Source organism: Neoarius graeffei, chromosome 22 (assembly GCF_027579695.1).
Source record: "Neoarius graeffei isolate fNeoGra1 chromosome 22, fNeoGra1.pri, whole genome shotgun sequence".
NCBI lineage: Eukaryota > Metazoa > Chordata > Actinopteri > Siluriformes > Ariidae > Neoarius > Neoarius graeffei.
Genome location: NC_083590.1, coordinates 50,140,399 through 50,167,290, shown reverse-complemented (window position 1 = coordinate 50,167,290; position 26,892 = coordinate 50,140,399). Strand labels below are relative to the sequence as shown.

The 26,892-nt window shown below is 43.7% G+C and overlaps 2 protein-coding genes across 3 annotated transcripts in view; both read left to right on the top strand.

The window, feature by feature from the left end:
• The first annotated feature begins 1,355 nt into the window (after window positions 1-1,355).
• The window catches only part of clk2a (CDC-like kinase 2a), a 74,797-nt gene continuing 49,260 nt past the window's right edge, over window positions 1,356-26,892 (top strand). The window contains exon 1 of one of the 2 annotated variants that reach the window (XM_060904921.1): window positions 1,356-1,488. The gene's annotated coding sequence lies outside the window, so the exon portion shown is untranslated. Of the gene's footprint in view, window positions 1,489-1,651; window positions 1,720-26,892 lie in introns of those variants that run through there. The other variant, XM_060904922.1, reaches the window with a different exon arrangement.
• LOC132870327 (putative nuclease HARBI1) lies at window positions 6,754-7,626 on the top strand. Its single transcript, XM_060903959.1, has one exon. It carries the CDS (start codon window positions 6,754-6,756, stop codon window positions 7,624-7,626), a length of 873 nt encoding a protein of 290 aa, XP_060759942.1.

Sequence of the window (26,892 nt, the reverse complement as noted above, 5' to 3'; positions counted from 1 at the left end):
AATTCCGTTATGGATGTGACACGTCTGAAATAGACATGGCGTATGTTTAGAAAATCAGCAATTTAACCACCATAACCCTTTGAAAAACTCTCTAAATATCAGCTAAAACTATCAAAGTTCTTAAATAATATTTAGGATGGATATTGTTTTGCTGTTTTGTGGATTTTTGCATACATTTCTGTGGCTTGTGGCAATAATATAGAATTGTACATGATCAAAGTTGATTTTAGCTTGGGGTTTACATTATAAGAAAGAAAGACTGACAGTGACATATTAGGTTGGTTACAAACTGGTTCAACTTATTCACGTCTGTAAAATACAGGCCTAGGTGAGATCTCTGGGAGTGGCTTTGATGTATTACATGTTGCTTTATTTTTGCATGGTGAGGTTGACATTTACATGGAATTGCCCAAAACAGACTTCATGTTAAAACTGTTAAAATCAAGTTTATTGACGGTGTAGTGGCTGGCTGCTTTATGTCCCGGGGCTCCCTCATGCCTGTGTTACCTTCTGGCTGTTATCACCTAAATGAGGATGGGTTCCCTTTTGAGTCTGGTTCCTCTCGAGGTTTCTTCCTCATGTCGTTGAGGGAGTTTTTCCTTGCCACCGTCGCCACAGGCTTGCTCATTAGGGATAAAATCCCTAATCCATTTCAGAATCCAGTACAAGGTCTCACTTCTCACCCACCAGTGTATAAATGGAAATGCCCCCCACTACCTACAAGAACTCCTCACCCCCCAGGTCAACACACGCTCCCTCCGGTCCACAAACACAAATACCCTCCACGTACCCAGAACCAAACTACACAGCATGGGTGACAGGGCCTTTTCCTGTGCTGCTCCAAGGCTGTGGAACGCCCTCACTGACCATCTGAGGGCCCCACAGCCTACAGAAACTTTTAAAAGACACTTAAAACCACATCTTTTTAAATTGGCCTACTGTTAATCTTGTTCCTTCTTTTCATTTTTATTTTATTGCCTCTGCTTCTTTTCATTTTTATTTTATTGCCTCTGCTTTTTTTTAGTGCAACACTTTTTTATTGCAACTCTTTTTTTAACTTCCCTTTTTATCTATTTTTTGTAGCACTTTGAGATTTTAACAATAGAAAGTGCATTATAAATAAAATTTATTATTATTATTATTATTATTATTAAAATTAGCTCATGTTTAACGTCATTAAAATTCTGTAAAGCTGCTTTGCGATCATTTCTACTGTTAAAAGCAATATAAAAAGAAACTTGACTTGATTACTGTAGGACCACTTTAAATATAGAGTTCAGCCCAAATGGTTTGTGCACCCTATGTAGTTGCACTACATGTGCAGTAGGGCGCATTCCTTTGTGCCTGGATTTGGGATACAGCCTTCTCGGTGTTAGTGTTGGCTGAGGCTACGGGTTTTGCTAGTCGTCCAAAATTTAGCGGAGAGAAGAATTGAGAGCCAACACGGATTTTCTTTGGGATAAGCGCACAGGCCTCGCTGCTAAAACGGTAATAAAGCAAGTTTTAGCCTGCTGTTAAATGCAAGTGATGTATTATGGACTTTTTTTTGCGCCTAGCTTGATCGCTAGGCTAGCCTAGCCTAGCCTAGCTTAGCCTAGTGCTAACACTAATAGCCCCTGTTAAACCCCTTCAAAATGGCGGCTCGGTATGAGAATATACAGCTATCTACACGGGCGAAGAGCTATGCTAGCACTACTTTGGTAAAACAGCTAGCTAAAGGTATTTGAGCAGTGCGGGATGTCATTATGTTAACTATTCTCGAGCACAGTTTGTACAGTACGTTAGTGAAATAATATTGTTTTATAAAAGGGTCTCAGTTGATATTAAAATTTAGAACGTGAGCCATGTTAGCGTTAGCAAGTTCAGGCTAGTTCAGGTTTCACTTGTGAACACGAAGCTTTTAGTAGTTATTGATTGAAAAGGTGAAGCGGCCCAACGGTGGCGAACCACAACACAACTATCGTACATGTACCATAGAAATCTGTTCAGGTACGAGGATTTCATTAAATATCTTGTTGCTAAAAATAGATAATTAAGTAACTAACTAAATAAAGAACCAGCACGAAAAACGAAACCGGATCATATGAATATGAATCTTTAAATAAAGTCAGATTGTAACTGATAAGAATTAAGCTGCAGTTATTTTCTATTTATCAAATTATTTGAAAATATTTTTACTTTGTCGACAGTAAACTATGCTTCCATCTTGTTCTTTCTATCTTGGAGTCCTGTATCTTCCTTTTCTTAGGCTACGTCCACACTGCAGGCTGAAGTGACTCAAATCCGATTTTTTCGCCCATATGTGACCTGTATCCGATCTTTTATTGACAATATGAACGACACAGATCCGATTTTTTCAAATCCGACCCAGGCCGTTTGGATATGTGGTCCTAATTCCGATTCCTATCCGCTCTTTTCATATGCAACTTCAGTCTGAACCGCCAGGTCGCATTCATCCGACTTACACGTCATCAAGGCTACGTTCACACTGCAGGCTGAAGTGACTCAAATCCGATTTTTTCGCCCATATGTGACCTGTATCCGATCTTTTATTGACAATATGAACGACACAGATCCGATTTTTTCAAATCCGACCCAGGCCGTTTGGATATGTGGTCCTAATTCCGATCCCTATCCGCTCTTTTCATATGCAACTTCAGTCTGAACCGCCAGGTCGCATTCATCCGACTTACACGTCATCAACAAGCCACAAACGTCACTATTCTGCGCTGAAGTAGGCGGCGGGTCTCTCAAAAAAGGTTACAACAACATGGCGCATAATCACGGACGCAGATAGAGGGTGGGACTCGTCCCACCCAGATTTAAATTCACCTCGTTCGGTCCCCCCCACTTATAGGGAGGAAAAAACGTCTATGCTGTCTTTCTTTGCATAAGGCAAACCTCACAGAAAAATCAAAAGACTAATTACCATTCGGTTTATTGAGGTGCACAGCAGTGTATACATAGTTGCAACAACTCACATAAAACAAAACAAAGACTGATATTCGGTTGGTTGAGCTGCGCAGACTGCACAGGTTGCGAGCTCGAGCTTGGTTGCTATGGTTACTAACAACAAGTTTGACAGGCGGTTTGGGGTTGGTTTGCTGGCAGCTTTGTCCCCCCCCCCCCAGTTTTTTGTCCCTCCCAGTTCAAAAAACGTATCTGCGCCCCTGCGCATGACATCAATGCGAGGGACGCTTCGGGCTGTGAAGGTTCTGAATCTTCTCAATGGAAGGACGCAGAGGTTAGGGAGCCGATTTCCATTTGGGGGGATGCAGCTATTCAAGCTAGATTGGATGGGTCATACCGCAACCGGGCGGTTTTACTTCCGTAAACACTGGCCATGCTCACTGCGTGTGACGTCGTCGTATCCTGCAATGCGCATGCGGAACACTTTTAGGTCGCTTTTCGTTCATACTGAGGATCACATACAAGTCGCATATATTTGTTAATGTGAACGACCTCACAAAAAAATCGGATTTCACAAAAAAATCGGAATTGAGCATTAAGCCTTGCAGTGTGAACGTAGCGTTAGTCTACTAAGGACCATGCTACAGGGTGCTTTCACTCTTAATAATCCGAATCAGAGACCCCTGTTTACACTTGGTTTTAAAAATGTGTCTTGGATGATCAGATCACCGATGGACAGAACTAAATACAGGTGTGAACAACCACCAAGATGTATTCTGATCCGATCACTCCATTCTACAAACTACTTACCAAGGCCCTGTCCACACGGCAACGGATTCAGGTGACTCCGATACAATTGCTTATCGTTTAGGCCTGGCGTCCACACGGCACCGGCGTTTTGGGTGCCCAAAACGCAATCTTTTTGAGAACGGGTTCCAGAGTGGAAAGATCTGGCAACGTTGCCGTTGTGAAGTCGTCTGGATGAGTAGAACGGATTTGTTTACGATGACGTCACAACCACATGACTGTGAGTGCTTCACGCCGGGTAGAAGTGTAATGAATATCACCAGGATATCACCAGGAAAAAGCCTTACAGAGCACTAGTGAGAGTGAAACACGAGCTTGGATATTATTATTATTATTATTATTATTATTATTATTATGTTCAGTGTTAGTTCACAGTAGTAATGCAAGAAGCAGAATAGTGACAGTAATAGTGAAGCAAAAACATGCAATTGTACAAACACTGCAGCTCTACAGCAAAATATTCATTTATGAAATGGTCTGATTCTTAACACCAGTAGTGCCAATGATGATCTCATTGCGATGCGAGTTGTCAACAAATCCTATAACTTGGTTCATGAAACGCGCTTACAAAATATTTTCACTGTGAATATTTATTGTGTAATGGTGCAAAGTGAGAGAGAGAATAGCCCGTAGGGCAGAGTCAATCCCGCCAGCAAAAATAGCGAAAAAACGGAGCGATCTCACCTCTTCAGATGATGGTTTAAGTCCGACAATACATTCATCAAAAAGGGCGTAGAGGAGCAAATTAATCCATCAATGTAGCATTCAATTTATTCCAGACCATTAAAGACGCCGCCTTCCGCGTAGAATCATACGTCATCCTCACCGCCATATTGGAGAGGTCAAAGCGGAGAATAAAGATTAGCTGCGTTTAACTGTACCAACAGGTTTACCGTCCAAACGAGATCACATGGGATTACCTTTCACAGGTGAGACTGGAAAAATACTTTTCATTGTATTTGGTCATTATAATGTAATTTTACGAACAGATTTTCCTGACTTTGTGGCTAATATGAAGTCTCGCACATAATAGTTTATGCGCATGCGTCCTTACTACTTCTATTGTTCTCGTGTCTCCGAAGGGACCGTCTTACAGCGCCCCTAGAGGTGTGGCATGTGTATTGCATCGTTTTCAGCAAGCGTTGCGTTGCCATATGGACCTGATATTTTACTGATTGTTGCCCATTTGGACGCGATATATTTTTAAATAACATCTCGTTGTCGTGTGGATGTAGCCCAAGGAGGTCTGGGACACATTTGCATTGGCTGCATATCTTTTGTAGTGTGAACATGAACGTGTCCTGATGCGTCCCCTGACAAGAATGTAACAGTAGGTCATTAGTGCAGGATGTGATGGTTGTTTTGGTCACAGTGTGCCAATGTGTGAAAAACTGGAGAGGAGCATTGATATGCAAGGTTGGAGTGCAAGAAAATAATGAAGGTATGTTGTAGGTTTAATGTTTTTAACGTGTGTGCAAGGCCCTTTGTGCTTCTAGTGGAAGTGACGTAGGCACTAATGAAATCAGAACACAAGTGGTCAGCTGGACACCTTGGAGACACGATAGATACAGGGGTAACGGTGACGAGTCTCGGTTGTCTGTTCGTGACCCGATCGCCCAAGACACATTTTAAACCAAATGTAAACAGGTTTATAAGCTTTATGGTGACTTACCACATGTGTCTGAGAGAGTCGGACAACGCAGACTCAGATGTGCTGGACACTGCGTAAGACACAAAGAGTAAATAGCATCATGACTTGTTCTGTGGCAGCCCAAATTCAGGAAAGTGACTAGAGGCAGAAGAAAGGCAACTTATGTCAATACTTGACTGAAAGACACTGGACATAAATATGTTGGATGTTTGGAGAGATCAGTGAAAGACCATGGAAACTGGATGAGTATTGTTCCTGGAGTTTGATTGTGAGGTGGGGTTAGGGTAAACAGGGCCAGGGAGAAATTGATACTTGGTCTGGATTGTATTGGTTTAGTTTCATGTTGTATGTCATTAAACAAATCAAAAAGGGAAAAAAAACAACTTTGGGAGAGGATCCTCGAAGGCTGAAAAAAGCAAAATGGGTTCTTAAATAATTTTGAATATGCATCCTGCCCCCCACTGATTTTTCTTCTTGGCCAATTCCTACCCACCAGTCAGGCCTCCCCGATCATACAATGGCTAGCTATCAGGGAATACAGAGGCTATCACACGAAAGCGCTATCTACCCCCTTCCGCATACTCGAGCTCAGAGATACCCATGACTGGCTAATGATTGGCAGGGGGAAGATGGTTATCTCTGATTTGGCCAGTGATGTTAAGGAGCAATTGCTACAACTAGTTAGACAGAGTCCTTACTATGCATTGCAGTTAGATGGGTTGACTGATATTGCTGGGCAGGCTCAGTAAGGTTTGTTAAAGACCAAGGGATTGAAGAGGATGTTCTGTTTTGTCTTCCTCTTCAAACCTGTACAACTGGGGAAGCAATCTTTAATCTTATTAACTCGTTTGTCAAAAATGCAGACTTGGAGGCTGTCCACACAGCAACGGATTCAGGTGAATCTGATAAAATTGTTTATCGTTTCGGCCTGGCGTCCACACGGCACCGGCGTTTTGGGTGCCCCAAAATGAGAACGGGTTCCAGAGTGGAAAAATCTGGCAACGGCGCCGTTGCCAAGTCGTCTGGATGAGTAGAACGGATTTGTTTACGATGACGTCACAACCACATGACTAGAACAAGCAGCACTCTCGCGTGCATCATTCGTAACAATGGCGGTCCCCAGAGTAGTAGTAGTTTCAGTGTTGCAGTCGCTGCTAAGTTTATTCGCATTATTGAAGCAAGATGTACAGGAGTTATACCAACTAGGCGAGCGGCAGAGACGCTTACACGGCCGCATGCGTCAGATTCTTTTAAACCCACCACAGCGTGTAACTAGACGGGCCAAAAGATGATGATTTTGGGTGAGACCTGGAAGAACCAGTAGCTGGTGGGACAACTTTGTGAATGGTGTTGTCGTGGACGCAGAGTGGAGAGAGAACTTTCGGATGTCCAGAGCTTCACTTGTGGCCCTGAGCGAAGAACTTCGTCCTCATATTGAAGACCAAACAACCAACATGAGAGAAGCAATTGGACCGTTAAAGAAGGTTGCTTGTACGCTGTACTACCTGAGCGACGAGGGAAGGCTATGGAAGACGGCAAACTCCTTCGGCCTGTCGCGGCAGGCTGTCTCCGTCGTCGTGAGGCAGACATGCAAAGCCATCGCTCTCCACCTCGGTCCGAAATATATCAAGCTGCCCTTCACAGACCCCGAGGCAGAGGAGCTTGTGTCTGGCTTTCACCGTGTACATGGCATGCCACAGTGTTTGGGAGCGGTCGACGGGACCCACATTGAAATCAAGCAGCCACCATCCCACGCCATGGACTACATCAACAGAAAGGGTAAACATTCCTTAAATGTACAAGCAGTGTGTGACTACAGATTTATGGATGTAGTTATAAAGTGGCCTGGCAGTACGCACGATGCACGAGTGTTTGCAAATTCAAAGATCAGCACCTACTTTAAAACCGGCAAGATTCCAACATTGAAAAAGCAGATAGTGGATGATGAGGAACCCATCCCCATATTTCTCCTGGGTGACCCAGCCTATCCATTACTACCTTTCCTGATGAAGGAATATTCAAACGGTGGCCCCACACCACAAGAAAAGTACTTTGGGTTATGTTTGTGTAGGGCACGCATGGTCATTGAGTGTGCTTTTGGTCGGCTGAAGGCCAGATTTTCATCCCTGAGAAGAGCAATGGACATTAACCTGAATGGCTTGCCCTGTGTAATTTACGCCTGCTTTGCTCTCCACAACTACTGTGAAGAAAACGGTGAGACCATGGACGAACACTGTGGTGAGTGTTGTACAATGTGACCAGGAAGTACAGCCTTCCACACAAAGCAACAGTTACCTGACTGACTGTAATGAGGCAGAGGGGAGAAGGGTCAGAAGAGTGCTTACAAAGTTCCTTGACCCTTGAACAGTATTTTGTATGTACCACTGTCACTTCTGTTCACTGCTTTTTTAATGTACCAATCACTTTTGTATATAGTATTCTTTAGTGTGGATTTAGGCCCAATCCCAATTCTAATTTCTACCCCTCCCCCTTCCCCTTGGCCCTTCCCCTTGAAACTTAGCTACAAGGGATAGGGCTTGAAATTCAACCCCTACGTATTGGGATAGCCCTTCAACGATCGCATACGTCATTGCGTACCTCCGTCAGCGTTTACGTTAGCAAAACGCGACCAAATGCGTCATTGGCTGCAACCAGCCGCTACAGTCAGAGCCAGAGGCAGAACCAGAAATCTCTGCTGGCAGGGTATGATTTGTTAACTAACACCACTGAATGGGATATCTTTGGCGCTTCGTGCACCACATCCGACAGAATGAGGTGTCAGAACACTTATGTAAACAATAAAAGCGAGAATAACAGAACAAAACGTACGCAGTCAAGCAACCGAAAACAATACTCACTCCCAAAGCTTTTTAGCAGCAGCTTGGATTTCAGAAATCGCTGCTCATTCTCAGCTCAAAAGCGAATCAAGCGGCGTGTTTCCTCTGGATAACAACTTAAAACACGTAAATAATGGAGAAAATACATTTATGACAATCTTTCGCCGCGGGAACCGCCATCTTTATGAAATCCGCATGAAATCTCGCTGAAATCCGCATGGCATTGTGGGAAATCACTCAAACCCCTTCGTTCGGAGTCAGCTCCAGGAAAATCTCCGTTTGGAGGGGTACAGAAGCCCTACCCCTTCCCCTACCCCTCCGCGTTAACTGGGATTGGGATACCCCTTCACGTGAACGTGCAAAATGGAGGGGAAGGGCCAAGGGGTTGGTCCAAGGGGTGAAATGGGATTCGGCCTTAGTAAACTGTGTGGGTGTTGTACATGGACAAGTGACTCGGACCATTTCTTGCCTGCTTTCTATTGGATAAGAATCTTTTGAAATTGTTTACACATTAACCTGACTGACCTGCCAGACAGACAATTTACACCTGCTTTAATGAAAAGAAAGTACAGCCTTCCACACAAAGCAACATTTACCTGACTATAATGGAGGCAGAGGGGAAAAGGGTCAGAAGACCCTTCAACAGACAGTTTTGTATGAACCACTGCATTGCATTCGCTTTTGTATGCCGTTGTCGTGTGGATGTAGCCTTGGTCTGGGAGAAGTGTGTTGGTATTTGTACTGATGGAGCGCGATCAATGACAGGATGTGAGTGTGGCCTAGTGACAGGCCTTCAACAGGTAACTCTGTTAGCAAGATGGACTCATTGCATTGATCGTTGATCCATCGCGAGGCATTTGCAGCTTAAAAAAAAAATGCCGAGACTCTTCCACAGGGCTCGAAATTAACTTTTTTTCTTTGTGTCCCCCAGTGGTCCCGAATTCTGTGTTGTATTGTCCCGAATGGAAGCAATAGTGTCCCCATTTTTTTCCTCTCTGAAATAACCAGTGGTTAATATTATCATATGAAGTTACTATTATTTGTAACTATGCGATTTTGAACCCTTTATATTATTTTTACAATAAGTCACAAGACACAAGCGACACATGTCCTATACATCATCTACTTCAAAATTAGTTATTGCATTTTCAGTTTATTAAACTTTGGCGATCTCACTGTATGAATAGATACCCGTTTATTTAAAGGGGCCAACTAGCTCATTCAGAAAATGTTTCAACTCCCTACATCTGCAGTACACTTTAGTTGAAAATAAGACCCCTTTTATGTTCATTTTATCTACTTATACCTTGAATATCTGTTGGCACTTATAAGGCCAACTTATCATTTTCACCATTACCGTTATCCATTTTTATGAACTTTCCGTTATCCATTACCGTTATCCATTTTTATGAACTTTCCGTTATCCATTTTATGAACTTTCGCTGCCGAAGCATGGGTGCAAATGTTAGCAACATCAACAAAGTGGCAGGTCCGAGCCTAGCTGTGCTGCTGACTGACTAAACTTTCTGAACTAGAAAGACACCAAGAAAACTCACTTATTCTGTTGAACGGTATCTTCCGTCAGTATCATCCACAGCATTCCTGTTGTATTTTATAACGTGTCTAACAGTGTTCATTAAGTTCATTCAGTTGCTAGCGTTGCCTGCAGACCAGGCGATGACACTTTGGATCCTGAAGGTCCCGGAGACGTTATGTCTGGGCTTTCAGTTTCTTCCCCGCGGTCGGTCCGCTTCAACCACTTCAGCATTTTTGTTCTGGCAAGAGTCGGCGCAGCGTGTGCGGTAGCAATTCCATTCCAAGTCCATATAATGCGGACACCGGCCGAAGATTCTAGAACAGAATGCGCTGCTCTGTAGCCTACGGATGCAGGTGCATCGAAAGTGTAGCTACTATGTATTTTTCGCTGTTAACGTTTTAAAATTAAAATTGACAAATTAGGTGAATGTCTACGCGTGTGTTACGGCTTTGTAAATAATATTAATGTAGAACTTTTTTTCTAGATCTATTTTTTTCCATTGTCCCGGGATTGTCCCAGGTATGATAATTTTGTGTCCCAATGACATTTTTTATGGTCCCCGGGACGTCGGGACACCGTTAGTTTCGAGCGCTGCTCTTCCAGTCTGTGCTTCAACAGGCAGTTCAGATGATAAATTACATTAAGTTGCATCCATTGAACTCACGGTTATTCGGGGTCCTCTGTCAGGAAATGGGTTCTGGGCATGAACAGCTGCTCTTGCACGCAGAGGTTTGCTGGCTTTCCAGAAGAACAAAATAACATTTATTATTCATCACTGTTGTGGTTTTTAGCTTATCCGGCCACAGGCCAGGCCGGATGAGCTTATGTTATCGTGCTTCGTCCATCCGTCTGTCAACCCTCCACAATTTATAAAAATCGCTACTCCTCCTAAAGGATTGATCGGATTTCGATCAAACCCACATACAGTGTTCTCCAGGTGGGTGTGCATAAACGTTGTCAAGATGGTGGCGTCACCTGCCATATTTACGATTTTATGGGCGTCTGAAATTTTTGGGTGACTTATCACTTTAAACGCTACTCTTCATAAACCGTTGTGATCTTTTCACTAAAACTCACCCAGAAGACTCTGAAGACATATTCCAACAAGAATTATTCACCAGGTGGCGCCACCTACCATGGCTGCAGCTACACAGGGGTCATATGCATTTTCACAAAAATCGCTACTCCTCCCACAGGATTGATCGGATTTCTAACTCGGGGGGGCACACAACGGTAGTGGCCGGTATGAGCTACAACCTCACTGAGGCTACTTTTTGTTATTTCTAAGCATTCACATATGTTTCTCTTATTAAAGGGCTGATGACACGAACATGACTCTATGCAATTTCTTAAATAAACTATACAACATGGCAAACGTTAGATTTCTGTTATAATTACGTGAAAAGAAGCTGTTGTTACGCGAATATCCAACTTTTAATTGCACAGCGCAAGAAAACTGGGTCCGTGGCTCGCGGCCATGTTGTGACGTCAGCGGAAGAACACGCTGCGGTTCACTGGCTGTTCTACTCTGGTTCTACTCAATGGAAATGGCGCATGAAAACGCCGGTGAACTCTCTAGTGCTAGCTCTTCCTCTTCTGGGAGTCTAGAATTGCGTTGATCTCTTCCGAATAGAATCTATGATAGCCTACCCTCTTTACCCTTTGCCTCTCGTTGCTAGGCGGCAGTTACATGAAAGCCGCAAGCTTTCACAAGCAAATACATGACTGATATCACGCCGACTTTATGATTATCATGTAGAATCTATAGCTCTACGTACCTTTATCTTATGTCGTTTCACAACACATGTTCTGACAGGCGGACTCTCTTTGGATCCGGCATAGCTACTAGTAGACCCCCTCCGGAATACTGGCAGTGTTGCCAGATTGGGAGGAATCCCGCCCAGTTGAGCGGTTTCAAGTGCATTTTGGTGGGTTTTGAACATATTTTGGGCTGGAAAACGTCAGCAGTATCTGGCAACAGATACTGCTGACGTTTTCCAGCCCAAAATATGTTCAAAACCCACCAAAATGCACTTGAAACCGCTCAACTGGGCAGGAAACCTCCCAATCTGGCAACACTGTGTAGGCACTGCTGATGGTAGTAACACACGTTTGTGCTGAACTGAACACCCAAGAGATTCTTTTAAGCTGGGAAGGGTGTCAAAACAATCCAAATCGAAGTGTTCAGAGCACAGGACGGATGTTGGTGAGGGCTCCCACTTGTCACGAGTGCGCCTGACTTGCTTCACCCACTTCGCATGCAGCTCAGGATCTCTGGGAAACTTGAATAAACTTACCCCATCCTTGTAGGTTTTGGAGCAAAAGCCGGCAACACAACGCGAAGGCATAATAACTAATATAATGACAAACTGAACACCTGTCGCATCAACAACAAACTGGTAAGTTAGGAGGAAGGTTCTTTCGCTGACGTCATATAGCTCCTCCTCCTCTTTCGTCTCCTGGGTGCTGCAGCCCCGTCAAATTTGCCCAAATAGCCGCGTTTTTTATCATAACTTGTAAAATAGGTGCCTTCGTGAATTAATATATGGATCATCGGGAATTACTTTTTATGTTATAAAACATCGCCAAAGATGTCAAAAACGTGTCATCAGCACTTTAAGCTCATGTAGTTTTCCTCATCAATAAGATCAGAGACCAAGGGCTTAGCTAGAAATGAAAAAGTGGGAGTCCTAAACAGTCGACGTGAATGCACCTTTTTTTTTTTTTTTTTAATAGAATTAATTTTAATAAAGTTTCTATTAGGGGTGGGTATTGGCAAAGAAGTCACGATTCAATTCGAATCACGATTCACATGCTACGATGCGATACTATCACGATGCATCACGATTCTTGAATTATTGCGATGCATTGCGATATATTCAACATACTTCAGTGAAAATGTAAAAAAAAAAAAAATAGAGCATAATTACCAGTGGCTGTGTACGATCTGGATAGTGTCTCCAATTGATGCATAACTTAGAGCAACTCAGTTCATAACTGAATTTAATGAAACGACTTTGGAGGTAGTTGCCATTAAAACAAATACTGTTTCCATACTTAACGAGTGGACACACTAATGACAAAAATTGCATAGGATTTATAAAACTAAAAATAATAAAAGAAAACTAATAGCAGCAGTTTTCAATTTCTTTGCAGCACCTGCAGTATGGGAGGACAAGGCAATAATAAATATCAAAATATATATACTATATTACTCAGTACATTAAATTATCATCATCATCATCATTATATTATTTGTTACATTACTTTACATTATATTTAAATGCCTTATGCATTTATAGTTTGTGGAGCATCCTCAAATTAGGAAACAATACACTCATTTAGCATATTTCTTTTAGCATGTTGTAGTACCGCAGCAGTTATGTCAGACTCGGTGAGTGTGCAGATGTCCTTCTCAGATTTACGTATTTCTGCAGACAGGAGTGCAGCGTGGATGGCAGGCTGTTGCTCTAAAAAGCGCTCAAGCATGTCGTGCGCGCTGTTCCAGCGAGATTTGTAAACAGAGTCGCAGTCGCATATGATGTCTATGCAGAATGTCTAGGTCGCAGTAGCCCGCCGCCGGAAATGCCACTGGCATGAAGGCAGCGGGCGTCAAAGACTCCACGGCGACATCTACAGGACTGGAAGTTGTATTCTACTTGTTTTTGGCTGATGTTCGCCAACCATTCATACAATTTTATTTATTCATTTTTTAAAATTAATAATCGATATTTGGCGTCAAGAATCGATGCAGTATATCGTGAAAGTTAGTATCGCGATGCATTGTCATGACGATTATTTTGCACACCCCTAGTTTCTATAAACAATCTAGCTTACTAAGAACGTGTGTGAACATACATTTCAAAATAGCAGCATCAATAACAATTGACATGAAATGAGTTTTACAGTGAAAACAAAAATCTGATTTAATGACTTAATTTTACCATGTATATTTTCATGCTTCAAAGGAAGTTTTGACATAGTAATAAATGCTGGCAATACCATAATGCAGGGTTTTTTGCTCAAATGAATTGAAATGCTCTTCTCTTGTCGAGGTTTTTTTTTTTTTTTCCCTTTGGAGGCTCTTCTTATTCTGCTTCGCTCTCTGATGTTGACGTCAATTCACACGGTGGTGATTGTACAGGATCCTCATGTGAAACAGAAGCAGTTTCTTTCAATGAGGCAAAAAAATTCATGATTTTCGCCATCGTCTGCTATCTTCTTCGGAACAGCTTGAAATGAAACTGACTAGTCAGCTGTTCTCTGGTGCACTCCGTGCTGGTCACATGATACAATTGACCAATAACATATCTGCATTTCAGCAGTTGGCCTTTTCCGTAACTATTCATCAAAAACGAAAGCAAGTTGTCAAATCTCCATAATGTTCCCATGGAAACGAAAATATACAATGGATCAGAGAGTAAATGCTTAACAAAGTAGTGATGGGCAGTAGGGTTGGGCGGTATTACGGTAAGAAGGTATCCCGAGGTATCCAAAAGTACCAACGGTATCAGTCTCATTACCATCATTTTAAAGAATATATATAATATCTAAATAAATATGGAGTACATGAGGTCATAATATAAAATAATAAATTGAAGATCATCCCGAATAACTGTGTGATCGTATTTTCACTAATTCTATCAATTTCCTAAAGAAGTTCTCATCGCGTGCAGGGTTGTTTGTCGTTACCATGGCAACCCTGCGTGACATTTGGAGTCTGACAGAAAGCTTCGCAAGAGACTGAGACCGGGGTTGAAAGATGGCAAGTCAAGATAACGAGTTAGTGGCAAAAAAAAATACAACATCGGCAGTGTGGCAGTATTTTGGTTTCAAACCAAACGAAAAGGAAGAGCCAGCAATAATGTAAATGACCGCGCAAAATCGAAAAAATCTAATATGTCCCCTAAGGCACACCATAGCCTGGGGTACTCCACTTCCACGAGATCTCTCCAATGAGTTGTGTTTTGAGTAGGTTACATGAGTAACAACAAGGTAAAATAATATAACATATGACATTTGGGATGTGGGTAATAAACGTTTGAAATGTCATCTACTGAAGAAACGGAAGAAAACATCGTAGCGTAAACTGTTAGGTTTCTGGTGGGAATTAGCAATGCGCTTGCTATCTTTGTTGGGTGTGTTAAACCGTATGGATTTAAGTGGAATAATTGTAAGGAGTTATGTGATCAAGACAACGTTTTAAGCAAGGTAAGGCCATTTGATTATTAATTTCCCCGCCGTGGCATGACGTGGGCCCATATGATTTTGCCTTGTGCAGCTATCACGCATTTGAATTAGGTTCGCCTCATTTGCGCTGAAGAATATGGTTTATCGCGCAGTCTAAACGGACTTGGATTCTTTTTCTTTTCTTTTTTTATTTCCCATGCTTGAAAGGGTATGATCCTGCTCATCGTGTACTTTTTTTGATGGAGTAGGTGAAATAGTGCTGCAAATGGCGTTTCAACGCAGACATGTGTAAACGACAGTTGAATGCTATTTTCAAGATGAAGGAAGAGTTGCGTGATGCTTTGAAATATCTCTTAATCCATTCATCAATGCACAAAATTCACTTTGCTGCTTAATCCATACCACAATGCACACAATTCGCTATGCTGCTTTTAAATAGTACATTTGAGGCATAGGCGCAGGTCTGGACAAGGTCCGCCGGTATAGGCGCACGTTACACAGTAGGCCGAAACAAAATATTATTTTTTTTCTCGGTAATACCGTATACCCTGGGAAAACACAGACAGTTTAAAGGTATCAAAATTTGGATACCGCCCAACCCTAATGGGCAGGACAAAAAAAAATTTAAGTCATGTCAAATTTTTGCCTGTCACACGCTGGCAACTGCTGGTCACAATGACGGGTTGACGGGTCTCTGGCTAAACCCTTGTCAGAGACCCCCGCTGACTCTAACTTCCCACTTTGAATCTGTGACATTAATGCACTTCGTTTCTCAACTGTGGTTTTGCACATTTTGAGGTCATGTCATACATCTTCATTCTGTGAACTTTTATTGCACATTCCTGCACACACTGCGCAGCTTGGCTATTTAATTAACCCATTGCACATATTCTCTTCTCACACATTCATGTCATGACTCTTCTTTATCTTCATCATGTGACCCATTTTTGCACATCCCAGGATATACTGTACAGCTTGGACTTCATGCCCTTAAATTTGTTCACTTTTCAAATTTGTATATCTTACATTCTTCTTATTTTTTTATTCTGTGGATATAACTACTTTTTGTCTCTGCTAAATTCTTCTATCTTAACTGTTCAAGCACCAGTCACCAAAGCAGATTCCTTGTATGTGAGAATTTTCTTGGCAATAAAATTGATTCTGCTTCTGCAAATGTTTTTACTCCTGATGTACTTGCAGCATTCTGAGTTTAGTTGATGAAGAACGAGGAAAATTGAATAATTGGTGAAAGCACGCACTTAGGCCCTGTCCACACGGCAACGGATTCAGGTGACTCCGATACAATTGCTTATCGTTTAGGCCTGGCGTCCACACGGCACCGGCGTTTTGGGTGCCCAAAACGCAATCTTTTTGAGAACGGGTTCCAGAGTGGAAAGATCTGGCAACGTTGCCGTTGTGAAGTCGTCTGGATGAGTAGAACGGATTTGTTTACGATGACGTCACAACCACATGACTGTGAGTGCTTCACGCCGGGTAGAAGTGTAACGAATATCACCAGGAAAAAGCCTTACAGAGCACTAGTGAGAGTGAAACACGAGCTTGGATATTATTATTATTATTATTATTATTATTATTATTATTATTATGTTCAGTGTTGGTTCACAGTAGTAATGCAAGAAGCAGAATAGTGACAGTAATAGTGAAGCAAAAACATGCAATTGTACAAACACTGCAGCTCTACAGCAAAATATTCATTTATGAAATGGTCTGATTCTTAACACCAGTAGTGCCAATGATCTTCTCATTGCGATGTGAGTTGTCAACAAATCCTATAACTTGGTTCATGAAACGCGCTTACAAAATATTTTCACTGTGAATATTTATTGTGTACTGGTGCAATCCCGCCAGCAAAAATAGGGGAAAAAAGGAGCGATCTCACCTCTTCAGATGTTGATTTAAGTCCGACAATACATTCCTTAAAAAGGGCGTAGAGGAGCAAATTAATCCAATTTATTCCGGACCATTAAAGACGCCGCCTTCCGCGTAGAATCATACGTCATCCTCGCCGCCATATTGGAGAGGTCAAAGTGGAGAATAAAGATTAGCTGCGTTTAACTGTACCAACAGGTTTACCGTCCAAACGAGATCATATGGGATTACCTTTCACAGGTGAGAAACAACAAATTATTCCATCAACGTGTATCATTCAATTTATTCCGGACCATTGAAGCCGCCGCCTTCCGCGTAGAATCATACGTCATCCTCGCCGCCATTTTGGAGAGGTCAAAGCGGAGAATAAAGATTAGCTGCGTTTAACTGTACCAACAGGTTTGCCGTCCAAACGAGATCACATGGGATTACCTTTCACAGGTGAGACTGGAAAAATACTTTTCATTGTATTTGGTCATTATAATGTAATTTTACAAACAGATTTTCCTGACTTTGTGGCTAATATGAAGTCTCGCGCATAATAGTTTACGCACATGCGTCGTTACTACTTCTATTGTTCTGGTGTCTCCGAAGGGACCGTCTTACTGCGCCCCTAGAGGTGTGGCATGTGTATTGCATCGTTTTCAGCAAGCGTTGCGTTGCCATATGGACCTGATATTTTACTGATTGTTGCCCATTTGGACGCGATATATTTTTAAATAACATCTCGTTGCCGTTGTCGTGTGGATGTAGCCTTAGTTTTAACTTGTATATCAGCTGTTAGTTTAAAGCAACTTTGCTTGTAAAATTGTTTTATGTTTCGTGAAGCATATTTATAGAAGTAAAACAAGTTTGAGTACATCACTCAAGTACAGTATAAAGTTTTAACTCTTCTATTTCATGTGTGTGAAATGTTAAAATACAAGCAAAAGAATTGAACTAACGAAGAAACGAGCGTTTATTGCCGTTTCACCTGATTGCTCGCTCACTCTCTAAACACATTCATGAGCTTTTGAGATCTCCAAATGTACACTGTGTTTGCTACTCCGCCTGGTTTGTTTAGTAGACGATCTGCAAATAGCTGTGAGCCCATGCACTGTGTTCCAGATATTCACAAGTTTTCTTGGAAACACTCGATTACCTGTAACCTGGGATTTAATTCTGATTCCGTGTTGTCGTCCCCCCTGAAAAAAATCCTACTTAAATGTACATTGGTAATGTCCCCCCCCCCCCCCCCCCCCCAAATACATCTCTAATAGTTTACTTGTTGTGTTTTGGTATTTGAATTTCTCCCCCTTGAGCCGACCCCTCATTCCTACCCATCTTCCTGAAGCTCCATGCTCAGGATGTACTATATGGCCCTTTTCCACTACCCTTTTTCAGCTCGCTTCAGCTCACTTCAGCCCGACACGGCTCGCGTTTCGACTACCAAAAACCAGCACGACTCAGCTCGCTTCAGCCCTGCTTAGCCCCTAAAACTCGCACCGTTTTGGAGTAGGGCTGAAGCGAGCCAAACCATGCCGAGTGAGGCTGGGGGCGTGAGCAGACACTCCCCTGTGCACTGATTGGTGAGGAGGAGTGTCCTCACATGCCCACACACGCCCCGCGAGCGCGCTGGGATCTGTAAACACCGCAAACCCGGAAGGAGAAGAATTACGAATTACGAGAATTTCTGAAGCCTTATGCGCCGCCTCGCCTCATCTATACGCTCTTGCCAGTATCTGTCGGCGTTGTCGGTGACAACAAGCCACAGCACCAAGACCAGCAACACTAACGACTCCATGTCCTCCATGTTTATTGTTTACTATTCGGGTCGTGAGACTACCGCTTAAAAGATCACTGATGTCACTGTTTGCACTGCTTAACGACATCACCTGACGTCCACCCACTTTCGCTAACTCCACCCAGTGTGTCCACCCACTTCCAGCCAGCACGGTTAAGCGCGGTTGTAGTCGAAATGCAACTCCAACAGCCCCGCTCAGCCCGACTCAGCACGGCACGGCTCAGCCCGACTAAGCCGCGTTTGTAGTGGAAAAGCGGCAATAGACCCTTTTCACTCACGTAACCTTCGTAAACGCGACCGCCATTTTGGACATGAAGAAATAACGGTTTATGGCACAGTTTCGGTTCTCGCTCATCTAGCTGCTACAATGACTGCTTAGACTGCAACAATAATACCTAACACACATTTAAGTATCCGTCGTAAAGACGTGAAACTCGTCGAGTGACGAGTGTGTTCATTGATGAGCTAACACAATCTAAGGCTACGTTTACACTAGACCATATCTGTCTCGTTTTCTTCGCGGATGCACTGTCCGTTTACATTAAACCGCCTGGAAACGGGAATCCGCCAGCGTCCACGTATTCAATCTAGATCGCTTCAGCTCCGGTGCTGTGTAAACACTCAGAATACGCGGATACGCTTGTGCTGAGCTCTAGCTGGCGTCTCATTGGACAACGTCACTGTGACATCCACCTTCCTGATTCGCTGGCGTTGGTCATCCCACGTGGGTCATGTGACGCGACTCGCGGACTTCACTTCCTGCTATTTGTTGACGGAAATACAGCATGGAAAACAACATGGACAACGAGGCTCGCATTCTGAATCTTCAGAACCTGCTCTCTGTCCTACAGCTGGCAGTACAGTTTGCCCAGAAGTACTTGGCGAGGAGGCGCGAGATTCTGCAAGCCTTCTGCGATGTGAATACCCTGCAACTGCGGCGATGGAAGCCGTACATGGAGTGCCGGTTTTGGGTTAGACCGGGAAGAAGCAGCGCTTGGTGGGACAACTTCGTGGACCAAGTTGTCGCCGAAGAATGGTATGAGAACTTCCGAATGTCCAGATCAGCACTGATCCACCTGTCGGAGCGACTACGTCTACAGCTGGAAGGGACAACCACGAGAATGAGACGGCCCGTCGACCTTCTCACCAGGGTTGCATGCACCTTGTACTACTTGTGCGATGAGGGGCGACTTCGTAAAACTGCCAATGCTTTTGGACTTTCCCGGTCAACTGTCTGTCATCATTCGTCAAGTGTGTAAGGCAATATGCACCACCTTGGGTCATGAGTACATCGCCACACCAAAGACGGAACCTGAGGTACAACGGCTCATAGACAACTTCTACAGCAGTCACGGTATGCCACAATGCCTGGGGGCAATCGATTGCACGCACATCGAAGTGAAACGACCCAGTACTGATTCCACAGGGTTTGTAAACAGAAAGGGGAAACATTCTCTGAACGTACAAGCACTGTGCGACTACAACTACTGTTTTATGGACGTCTTGGTGAAATGGCCGGGCAGTGTCCACGACGCACGCATCTTCGCGAACTCTGTGTTGTGCAGTGAACTGAGAGATGGGACAATACCACCCTGCCCAAAAGAGTTGGTGGAGGGCGAGGATGCGGTTCCTGCGTTCATCCTTGGTGATCCAGCTTATCCCCTGCTGCCTTTCCTAATGAAGGAATACCCCAATGGCGGAGCCACTCCTCAAGAACAGTATTATGGACTAACGCTGTGCAAGGCACGTATGGTGATAGAATGTGCGTTTGGGCGCCTGAAGGCACGGTTTGCAGCTCTGAGGAGGCCTATGGATAGAAACCTGGATGACCTTTACTATGTGATATATGCTTGCTTTGTACTGCATAACTATTGTGAACTGCAGAAGGAACCTCTGCCAGAGAGTAGTGTGACTGCTGCTACGCAATATGACCAAGAGTTTCAGCCACCAGCTGCAGTGGACAAAACACACGAAGCTGAAGGAAGGCGTGTGAGGCGTGTTGTCACGATGTTTTTGGATCCTTGAGTACCATTTCAAGGTTCCATTCATGATAGGCTTGGTTAGTTGTCATCGACTACAGGGATGGTCGGAGAACTCTCTTGATTTTTTGTGTGTTCAAACTGTCATTCCATATCATACACTCTTGTGTTCATTAGTTATGTTCATTAGTTATCCACTCATAGTTCATTAGTTGTGTTCATTAGTTATTGACATTTAATAAACTACTCTTTAACATCTCTTTGTCCTGTCAATATATTCAGCAGCCTTCAACATGTTGGTGAGTACTTACTTTGAGTGGTGTCAGTGTGAATAACCATAAATGAAGTTACACTAATATTAACACCTGCACAAAATGTGTGTGCTAGGCACACGTGTTAACTTTCTAGAAGGTTGTAGCGAAGACACCATATCAAACTGCTTTCAGTAATATGAGTAACCCCAATCATACATGTTACATTGTCATTTAGCCCAATGTCAATTCTCTGTGATATAGCTTTCAGTGCAGAGGAAGAGCGCAACACTGCTGCTTTACGTATCACCACTTTATTTTTTAGCTTGCTGACGTTTCGGCGTCAAGCCTTCATCAGAGGCTTGACGCCGAAACGTCAGCAAGCTAAAAAATAAAGTGGTGATACGTAAAGCAGCAGTGTTGCGCTCTTCCTCTGCACTGAAAGCTATGAAACTGTGAAAAGCTGCACCTGCAAACAAAGGCCCAATCCCAATTCTAATTTCTACCCCTACCCCTCCCCCTTCCCCTTGAAACTGAGCTACAAGGGATAGGGCTTGAAATTCAACCCCTACGTATTGGGATAGCCCTTCAACGATCGCATACGTCATCGCGTACCTCCGTCAGCGTTTACGTTCGCAAAACGCGACCAAATGCGTCATTGGCTGCGACCAGCCGCTACAGTCAGAGCCAGAACCAGAAATCTCTGCTGGCAGGGTGTGATTTGTTAACTAACACCACTGAATGGGATATCTTTGGCGCTTCGTGCACCACATCCGACAGAATGAGGTGTCAGAACACTCATGTAAACAATAAAAGCGAGAATAACAGAACAAAACGTACGCAGTCAAGCAACCGAAAACAATACTCACTCCCAAAGCTTTTTAGCAGCAGCTTGGATTTCAGAAATCGCTGCTCATTCTCAGCTCGAAAGCGAATCAAGCGGCGTATTTCCTCTGGATAACAACTTAAAACAGGTAAATAATGGAGAAAATACATTTATGACAATCTTTCGCCGCGGGAACCGCCATCTTTCTGAAATCCGCATGAAATCTCGCTGAAATCCGCGTGGCATTGTGGGAAATCACTCAAACCCCTTCGTTCGGAGTCAGCTCCAGGAAAATCTCCGTTTGGAGGGGTACAGAAGCCCTACCCCTTCCCCTACCCCTCCGCGTTAACTGGGATTGGGATACCCCTACCCCTTCACGTGAACGCGCAAAATGGAGGGGAAGGGCCAAGGGGTTGGTCCAAGGGGTGAAATGGGATTCGGCCAAAGACTCTCGAGGTGTGCGGACCCTTGCAAATCCTCTGTGATAAATCATAACTACACAATGGCAGCATTTGCATCTTACAATGAACAACATTAAAAATGACAAGGCAAAGCATTATATTCATACTTTTAAATGAAAAACAAAAAGATGATACAAGGCGGAAAAAATGCCCACACGAGTACAACACGTCTTAAAAGGTGCAAAAAAAGTAAAAAAAAATTAAACATGGGTATAAACATGCAGTAAAATGGTATAAGTGGTACATGGTTTTTACTCAATAAAATTAACAGTTTTATATATATATTAAAATTAACAAAATTTACAGATGCCCATAACTGGGATATGGCATGCCGTCCTGTGTGTCACTGTAGTATGAGGTTCCGTGGCGTGGTGTGCTGTAATGTAAGGAGGCCTGGTGTGGTGTGCTGTGCTGTGGTGAATGAAGCCTCCTGTGGCTGGAGCCACTGACCATGTGCTGCACCAGCATTTCAACTGATGTGGCCATGTGGTTCATGGCGCCGACGAACTCACGGTCAGTCTCCTCCAGCCGCTGGAACATTCGCCGCTTTAGCTCCAGTTCCTCCTGAGCAATTACAAGTGGCGATATCTTCCTCTTCAGCCGGTCTGTGCGGTGCGACTCTATCATTGTGGCCAGTTGAGTGCGACGCCTCGCAACCGTCTGCCCACTCAGCACCTGGCTACCCACCTCATCCTCATCACAGTCAGCGCCACCTTCTGTCGTGGAGCTTGATGTGGAGCTTGTTTCCTCAGAAGGTTGGTCCGCACGAAGGTCTGCTGTCTCTATTCCTCCAGGAAGGGAGCAGGTGCCAGCCGATTCCCCCCCCCCCAAATGGCCTCACACAATTCAAAGAAGAGGAGAACCACTCGGCCGCAACCACTCCTCCGCCCAGCATCCACAGCCCGTCTGTACTTCGCGCGTATGGCCTTAAGCTTCGATGTCACTTGAGCTGAGAATACAGGACAAGACACAAAGCATCAACATCTGAAATATAACAAAATGTTCTGAGTGAATAACTCTGCACAGATTGTATTACACTACAGCATTTTTTTTTAGGTGAGCGAAAGTGTTGGAACGTGTGTAATGGGTGTTTCATGTTGACCAGTTTTGTTGAGTTTAAGGTTGATTTTTCAAATATTAAGTAGTCTGCATGACTTACCAACCTTTTGGCTTGGGTTTAAACCCACGACTCTGCATCTCTTGTCAGAGGATAAAAAAACATGACATTAAAGAAGGCCAAAAAGTAGGAAAGTCATGCAGACTATTTTAAATTTGAAAAATCAACCTTACACTCAACAACTGGTCAACATGAAACACACCCATAACCCAATACTTTTGCTCACCTAAAATGCTGCTACTATTTAAAAATATCCACTGGAGGTCACTAGACTCCGTTTAGTAGCTTATAAACGAAACGCTCTGCCTTTTCACCGTCTCTGGTTAAACTCCTCAAGCAATCGCATATACAATAGAGTAGTGATGGGAATTTCGGCTCTTTTTCGGGAGCCGGCTCTTTTGGCTCTTCTTACTATAAGGAGCCGGCTCTTTCGGCTCCCAAACGGCTCCCGAGATTTAATTTTTTATTTAATTGCTGCAATTAACTAGTTAAGGACAAAAACTAATTCGGCTCCCCCAACTCGGCTCCCACCGAAGAGCCGGCTCCCGTCGTTCACTTCAAAGAGCCGGCTCTTTGAACCGGATCGTTCGCAACCGACACATCACTACAATAGAGCAGCTATATTTAATCACTACAGCATTAACAATGATTTGAGGACTTCTCATTTATTTTTTGAAGGACAACAGCGTAAACAATGAACAGCTATGTACCATAGCACGTAGCACGACAACATTGCCGTTCTGCGAGGTGAAGAGTGTACCGAACACGTGATCCTTCTAGCATAAACACGAAGGCCATACACGGTGTAAAAAAGGCATCATTGTAGTACCAGTACCGCCGATAACAGACTGGCATACTTCATTTTTTACAATGACATTTCATATTTTCTTCAATTTTAAACAAAGATATTTCAAATGCTTACCTTTTGAGATCTCCTCCTTCGCGTGAGGGAAGTCTTTCCCACTTGCGCGGGCATCCTCTGGCGAGGGGTAGTGGTCCAAAAAACGGCCCCGTATGTCCCCATATTTTGTTTGGACACTTTCCCAGTCCACACCCTGACCCGACACCGTTGTTTTATAATCCAATGTTACGTTTAATAACAATTGGACCTCGTCGTCCGTCCATGAGAAAAAGGTCTTTAGGCTTGCCATCCTTCTACTTGCAAGTGGTGAGCCTTGCGCATGCCCGATATGCACTGGGATCATGTTACGCGCCGTCTAAAGTCATGTGACTAGCGTATCTGTGTATTGGCGTTGCTGTGTGCACGGCTAACGGTTTTAGTGTATACGCGAATCGTTTTAAGAACGTTAATCTGATGATCCGCTGATTCGACGTAATGTAAACGTAGCCTAAAAGTAGACATACCATCACACTGCCCTGGCGCTGTGTACAGTTTACCTTCTATGGTTTGTGCACTCACTATTTGCCATTACTTTCTCCAACCCAGTGTTCGAACTATGCCGATATTTTCGGGGGGTCCCTTTTTTTCCCTTGGGGGGGGGGGTGCTTGCGCTTGTCTCAGAGCACGGATCTCCAAACACATGAGAAGCCTATCTTACGCACATATCACGTGGACTCCACACACGCATCGCGTCTGAAGTCATAACTCATCAGGGGAAATCGTGTCCGCATTGGCATGTTCAAAAAACAACCTCGCGTCAACAATGATACCACACGCAAGAAAAAAAAAAACAGTCAGGCTACTCAACACATCTGATCCACAGCAGCACCAAAGCATCACTGGAAATCATGTCAACAACCAATCTTCCATTTCAACACGCGTCAACAAACAAATGGCACCACAAGCATGAACGAATCGGTCAGGCTACCGATTCCAAACCCACAGCAGACGAATAATTAAATGCATCTTGCCTTAAAGCAGAATCGACCACAAAGGAAGTCTGTTGGCACTGTTGGCACACTTCCTTTCTACTAGTTTGTGTCCCCAACCTGGCAGCAGCAGTCGTCGTCATATCGGTTTATTTTATCTTTGATGTAAACACAACACTTCGGATATGCAAACGCTTCCCGTTACACACTATTGCTATGTCAATAAACATCATTTTGCCAATATTTTAGAGACCATCCATCTTCTCCGTCGGTCAGCATCTGTCGGGATCCGATAAAATCTTGCCTTGTGTGTTGATGGTCACTACATCCAGGTGCACAACAATATAATGGCATGATGGAAGTCTTGCTGAAAGTAAAAACTTTCTTTGATGGCTATATTCCTTTCGATGCTTCGCCGTCGTTCCTCGTTGTTGGCTGTGGTAGACTACTGGTAGTTCATGTCCAAAATGGCGGCCGTGTTTGTCGCGACGTCACGTGAAAAGGGTCTATAGCCCATCATGTTGAGTGTGTATAGACCCCTTCGCATGTTTTGTAAACAAACTGACCGTTGCCAGGATGCGCGCGCAGCCTGGACTCAAACAATGGCGCTGCCCATAGACCGGCATTATGAGCTGTCAGATTATGCAAAACAGTTGTCGTTACAAGATCGAGAACGCTACATAAATAAGTTAACTCTAACAAGTGGCCATCGCCTACCAGATCCGTATTTAATTAAAGAGTGGACGGACGATGTTAGTAAGTTTTCCTCTGATACCTGAAGGTAGTCATACTATTTACAAAAAATGTCAAACTCAAAATCTATTTACAAAAGTAGCCTGCCATCAACATTCTGGTTACAGCGAGACTACAACTTGATTAACAATGGGACATTCATATTCATTTTGTTTTAATCAAATTATGCCAGTGATGTGATGGCAATGTGGCTTTAGCTACAACAGCAAATCCCAACACTAAACAGCAATTTGCAGGAGGTGATGGCATGAAAGGAATGATAGTGTAAAGAGTGCAGCTAAGAGAAATCAGAGCTGCGTAAAAAGCGAGAGGCAGAGAGCAGAAATGAAACTGAACGGGGCAGGAGCTAAAGGCCAATTTATGCTGACAACCCAGTCCTCGCAGACGGTGTCGCAGACAGTGTCTGCGTAGCCCCCCCCACCTTCGCAGACGCTCTGCGCGCACCTCTCAAAAATTGTGACCACCACAGCAGCCTCTTAGACAGCGCTGCAGACGAGGGCTCTGATTGGTCCACTCTACATCTGCTGTACACGCACTTCCGCTTCCCTACTTTCCCGGTTTGTTTTGTTTTCACGACCGGCATTTTTAAAAACACGAGCGAAGATGGAGCAGCACGAAGAGCGGTTGATTGAGGAAGTACGTACATCTATACGACTCCAGTTCTAGTCATTATAAAAAAAAAATAAAATTCTAGTCATTATAAGTAACCGGAGGATAAACACTCCACTAACCACACCCACCAACTACTCCTAGCGACTTCGCGCCCCCTTGCGTTGTGCCGGTGAATAACATCGCGCACGCCTATTATCCCCGCTCAACAATAAATTACAACTGTCTGCGAAAAGCTATCTGCGAAAGCCTTGTCGCACGAGCATGCAGAGGCCTCAAGTTAGAGCAGTCAACGTAAGTTGGCATTTAGAGTGAGGGCACACAATTTTACCTTTCCATCCTTGCTTTAAAATTGTGATTTTCGGCATGCGCAAATAATGATGGCACAAAATCTGGACTGCTTGAGTCAAGCGAGACCTCTCCTACAAACAAAATTGCATGCAAAGCTAAGTTAACATGCT

Excerpts from the sequence above, each read along its gene's own strand:
- LOC132870327 (XM_060903959.1), top strand. The coding sequence starts at position 6,754 with ATGTCCAGAGCTTCACTTGTGGCCCTGAGCGAAGAACTTCGTCCTCAT.